The sequence below is a fragment of the Saccostrea cucullata genome, unplaced genomic scaffold (assembly GCF_032062105.1).
Source record: "Saccostrea cucullata isolate Sc308-1 unplaced genomic scaffold, CSIRO_AGI_Scuc_v1 ctg22499, whole genome shotgun sequence".
NCBI classification, from domain to species: domain Eukaryota; kingdom Metazoa; phylum Mollusca; class Bivalvia; order Ostreida; family Ostreidae; genus Saccostrea; species Saccostrea cuccullata.
This window is the reverse complement of record NW_026933316.1, coordinates 1-5,751: the sequence shown is the minus strand read 5'-3', so window position 1 is coordinate 5,751 and position 5,751 is coordinate 1. Positions and strand designations below refer to the sequence as shown.

General features: G+C 32.2%; 1 protein-coding gene across 1 annotated transcript; it reads right to left on the bottom strand.

The window, feature by feature from the left end:
• Nucleotides 1–6: 6 nt before the first annotated feature.
• LOC134237968 (uncharacterized) lies at nt 7–4,435 on the bottom strand (the record flags this gene model as incomplete). The annotated part of the gene is made up of 2 exons (XM_062720100.1): nt 4,298–4,435; nt 7–628 (listed from the first exon to the last, which is right to left on the bottom strand). Coding segments are annotated over exons 1-2 (746 nt in total), but the record flags the coding sequence as incomplete, so codon positions are not given.
• Between the last annotated feature and the right edge of the window lie 1,316 nt (nt 4,436–5,751).

Here is a 5,751-nt window from a genome sequence, read left to right as displayed (position 1 = left end):
TGATGCTGTACTGAGATTTTCTTAAGAAATAAGTCAGAAAAATATTCATCAGAAGTGTGAGTTGTCGATGTTTCAATATCCTTTGTTTTGTTTATCAAGCTGCTTTCCTTTTTCTTAACAATGTCCCTGTTTTTATTTGCTTTTAACTTTTTCATTCTTTCAGCTTGTGTACTTTGACGATGTTCTTTTTCTTTCTTTGGATTAGACTTTTTAACAACAAAGCCTTTACCTTGGAGTTTAGAGGTCTTTGGCTGCTTATTTTCTCTCGTTTTGTTGGTCTGTTTCGGAAGACGCCTCTTCCTTTCTCGAGTTCCTTTTATCTGCTGCCTCAGTTTGGAATCGGAGTCCTTGTTTACTCCTTTTTTACTGTTACCAGCACTTTTAGATGAAGACCTAGTTACTCTCTTAGGTTCCTTTGTCTGCAAAACTGATTTATGTGTGGTAATTTCTTCAGATTTGTTCAGCGATCTTTTTATTTTTTCATCATGCATTTTATTCCGCTTTCTTCTAGGGTTTCCTTTCGCCATAGACTGGTTTCTAGGTCCTCTTATCGATGTTGATGCCTTTCTATTCGTACTATGATCATTTTGTAATTTTCTTTGTTTGTTGTCTTTTGTAGGGGTGTTAACTAAAAGTATGACATTTACCATGTGTTAAAACTATATTCTTTTATATGTAGATATTTTCCTCGTTAAAAATGTTGAAAATGTAAAATTAAATAAAATTTTGCGATGTAAAATATAAGAAAATAACAGGCAAGCAGAAACTACAGACCCAGGTCTTCTATGTTTTTTTAAAAACTCTGATAATTGTAAGCTTAATGTGTCGTCTCAGTAAGGAATCATTTTGTCGGTATCTTGTCTACCTTACTGCCCATGCATTATAATGTCTTCATCTTTTCTAACTATCTGCCCATTCATTGGTATGTCTTCATCTTGTCTATCTTGCCCATTCATTATAATGTTTGCATCTTGTCTACTTATCTGCCCATTCATTGTAATGTCGGCATCTTGCCTACCTATCTGCCCATTCATTTACCTCTATACGCAATGATGACATTAGCATTTAAAATAAGATGAATGTTCTTTTCGTAAACATGTATATCTACAATTGTCACTTATTGTGTCACACATATGAAATTTTCCCTTCCATTTTTAGGTAAAAATATATCCCCATGTTAATTAACCAACAATACGTTAGAAGCAATTATCACTTTGTTCTTTTAAACAATAAAATGCTTTCTTTGTTTGTTGTTACTGGAATGAATGGAAGCAGCTGTTGCAGAAAAAATACATAACCCGCGTAAGCAGGTTATGTAAAGGGGGAGTTTCGATAATGCCGTTTCTCGGCCCACTTATTTTCATAAAAATAAATTTCAATTTATTTTTTCAAAATTTGTTTAGAATTTAAGATGAATATCTTAATTTTTGTTATTAATATTTCAAAAGTTAATATGAGATAAATTCACACCGTAGCCGACACAAACTTAGATGTACCCGCAAATGCTATGGGAAAATATAAGGGGGTGGCATTTATAAATCGATTTTTAGAATATGAAGTGCATGAGGGACACTCATCTAGTTTTGCCAAGTTATTAGATATACCCTGCACACTAATAGTTTACAATATGATGAGTGTCACGTGTGCAATTCATATCCAAAAATTGAAAATTGTCTAAAATTTGCATACCTAAAATTAGAACCTTCTGGTTACTTGATCATACACCAGGTTAAAATACTTAGCCAAAAGTAGCACATTTTTTAAAATCAAAGTTAATTCTTGAAAATATTAACAATAGAATACATTTTCGGATACTGTCTTTATTTCCATACTTATTTCGTCGCCAGCATATAACGTTAACGTCATATTTTTAGTTCAATTAGTAATTAAACACGGAAAAGGGGGAGTTTTCTTAATACCGTCGGCATTGGCGTTCACAAGTAAAATTTTTTCAAGCAGATATTTTTTTTATATCATCTAGTCCCTTGAACAGTAATTCCTTGTCATCTGTCGGGTTTCAGATGCTGTTTTTTAAGCTAATATGTGTCGAGGTCAAAGTTTTTAAAGTTAGTTAAAGTTTTTTTTGCAATGTCACTATGAGTACTTGATGACCAGACATGCTTCATGATGCATCTTTGGATGAACAGTACCAGACTTGGTTCGGATGCTGGGTCTGACTTACATTTCATTGATGAATGCTCAGAGTAAAAGGTTGACTAAACATGCACCGATGATACATTTAGGGTTGCACATTACCAGAAATGGTCCAGATGCCAGATCTTACTTCTATTTTCTGTCTGATTTAACGAAAGAAGTGAAAGCTAGTCCATTCCTTAACGTTCTGAATCAAACATATATCAGAAAAATATCATATTAACCTTTTTTCGAATAGAAACACTTGCTCCAATCTGCTAGAGAAGGTTCGTTATGTTTTTTACGTGTGGTTGATAGTTAAGCAGGAAACGTAAATTTTTTAAAGACTAAATATTGATTTATATGTTTCTGCAGAATTTGGGATTTAACACATCTTTGGCATTTATAAATGTATTTTGAACTGCGATCTGGACAAGGACTTACTAAATGTAACTAAAATTGGTAAAGCAAGAACCTAGTTTCAGTTGCTGAGAACATAATGTTCATCTTTAAGTTGTTTTAAAAAATACTTCTAACTTTCAGAATGAAATGGAGACACTCAATCTATTTAATTTTTTTTTTATCATCCGGCTATTTATTCGAGTTAGTATTGCATTAACAATTATAGTTTTCTACCTGCAAGTATAACCTGGTTTTTGTAATTAAAAAAACATGTAAATTCCAAATTAATAATTCCGCAAAAAAGCATTGAAGCAAAACAAAATACAAATATGATCTATTACTGATCGAGGTTAACTCATTTACCAAATTTTAGCACAATATTTACAAGCATTTTTTTGGGAAAAAATCCTCCCCTCCCCACCGGTTCGAGGTTAACTCATTTACCAAAACTTAGCACAATATTTACAAGCATTTCGGGAAAAAAATTGACACCCCCCTAAAGTAAAAAAATCATATCAATACTAAAAACAAGTTTATCAAATAAAAGTTTGCAAGGAAGCCATTATAGAGAAAAGTGCGGTAAACCAAATGGGACAGACTGACAGACAGGGGAACGGACAGCTAGACAGACGATACGGAACCTATACCTGTAGTCCCTCTGTTTTTACCGGTAGGGGACAAATAATTGTTATCTTGATAAAATATATTGATTTTTTCCATTTGTTTTTCAAAGCACGATTTAAAATTAAATTCAATAATATTACTGTATAATTTCACAATAAAATTTGCGCTATAACTTTAGTTGATGAAAATGTATTGCAAACAGTTCTAAACACCTGTAAATTACACTCAAAGTTGATCTATCTCATGTCTATTTTTTTATATACATTTGCCTCCCTACATACGGAAAAACTGTTATAAATTGATTATTATGTTCAAATATAAACTGTCAGTAAATTCCTCTTGTAAATGTTTCTGTCTGTATTGTATATATATGTTTTATAAGTTAAATTCTCCCTCTTTTAAAGAAAAGTTACAATTAAAAGTCGAGAAAATTCTTGCAATTTAAAAAACATTCACAAAAAATAAATTTTATCAATTTTCTGTAAAATTAATATAGAAATTGGTTATTTGATGTCTTTATTCACATTTATCACATTTCATTTATGATTTGACGTTGAAAAAACTTCAGTATCCCGTTATAAATATGCCTGCTCGTAAAATGAAGGGAAGGGGGTATATTTAAACTTTTATTTATCACGTGACCAGTAAATGTGCAGTAAAAATTATTTTCATATTTTTATGAAGATAAGACATTTATCTACAACATATCACAATTTCATAACATTTCTCGAGGGGCCGCAAAACAGCCTTATCGAAACTCCCCCTTTTTTTCTGCAATAGCTGCGACCGTTCATTCCAATAAAAACAAACAAAGAAAGCATTTTATTGTTTATATTTATATCTGTTTAAATAATCAATTAAAGTAGGATTAAAAAGATTAATTATTGTATTAATGATGCAAACGTCTTTATACGTTTCATTGACGGAACAGCCACTGATTAAGAAATCTGTACCAGGCGACCTGCCTACTGTAGTTTATGCAGTGATGAATGCAATGGGGTTTCTTAAGAAATAAAGGAGAAAATATTCAGTGGATGTAAATATTCGACTATAGTTAACAAAATAAACGAAAACGGAAAATATAAGTATATGGAGTCGAAAATTTAATGACAATAGATATAATTTGGTTTTTACTTACCTTCATTAATTTGTCTATCTTCATATTTCCTCTTCCGGGCTTTGATTGACTTCCGGGGTCCTGTCTCATCATGCACTACTGCACCTTCTTTGGCACTGGCTTTCCTAGTTGGACGGTTTCTCATTTTAGGTATACCTGAAATCAAAAAATAAGGTAAAAGCTTGAACCCCGGCACATGTGCCATAAAATTATGATGACCTTACTTTTGATATCATTCAGTTCTCACTTTTCTGTTAATCCAAAATTTACAACATTAAATACACTAATGTTTATCACAAAAAGTGTTTAATTAAAATGTTGGAAAATATGCTCAAATAAAACAAATTAATGAAGGAAGATGCATGATCAATGCATAGTGTTATTTTGCACTATCTTTGTAGTTTGTATGCAATTTATCTCTTTATAATATGTATTTCTGTAGGCCCTTAGGATATAGTACAATTAATTGAAAGTACATGAATTCAGTATCATATCATTTCAGTTTCAATATGCTTATATTTAGAGTGTGACTAAAATGGGTAGCGAAACCCGGGCCGGGCCGGGAATTTCGAAACTGATAACCGGGTATTTGATAATTACGAAATAAATACTCATTCTTTCTTCATGAAATTTACGGACAGAGTTTATTAACCCAAGATTGGCCTTCGCTGAGAATTTTAACTCAAAATATTGTGTTTTTCAATGATTATCGCCGATTGTCCTTTTCCAAGTGACTAAAATGGGTAACGAGCCCGGTTTACTCATTTCGGCGATTTAAACTTGATTTCGGCAACATATTTACAATTATTCTTTTGGATCTTTGAAATTGAACTTAAGCTACCTAAAACATCTAACTGTTGCACTAATAAATTCCGATTATTAAAAATATACGCATTTTTTAATACCCGGGATTGGTCAAAACCGGACACGTTCACCCGGGACGAGCCTTTTATTTCCGGAATACTTATCAGAGGATGTTAGCTATCACTTACGTGACATTGCCCAGCCCAAACCACGCGGAGGTATCCTCATGGATATTGATGGAAATCGAACAATATGAACACGAACTCAGAAATTTAAATTAACTAAAACTCCCAGCTAATATCTGTATACCAAGCTTGCTTAGCAGATATTATCATATTTACTGAATCTTAATTAGTATTAATGAATCTTCCAAGCCAGAATGTGCTGACATTACACTGGTTATTAATTTCAAATTAATACCTCAACACCAAGCTAATTGTGCAGAACAAAATTTGTGAATGACATATAATTAAAATATAATTTGATTGTAGTTTGATTTGCATATTTTAATTAATTTTTTCCAATTTATTTCCAGGATGTATCGGTCAAGGACTGAAAAAAATCTACATTCTTTCTCTGGCAAACCGGAATTATTAAGTTTGTCCCGGACAAACGCGTCCGGTTTTGACCTGTCCCGGGTCTACAAAAAATGACAAAAACCCTTATAATCG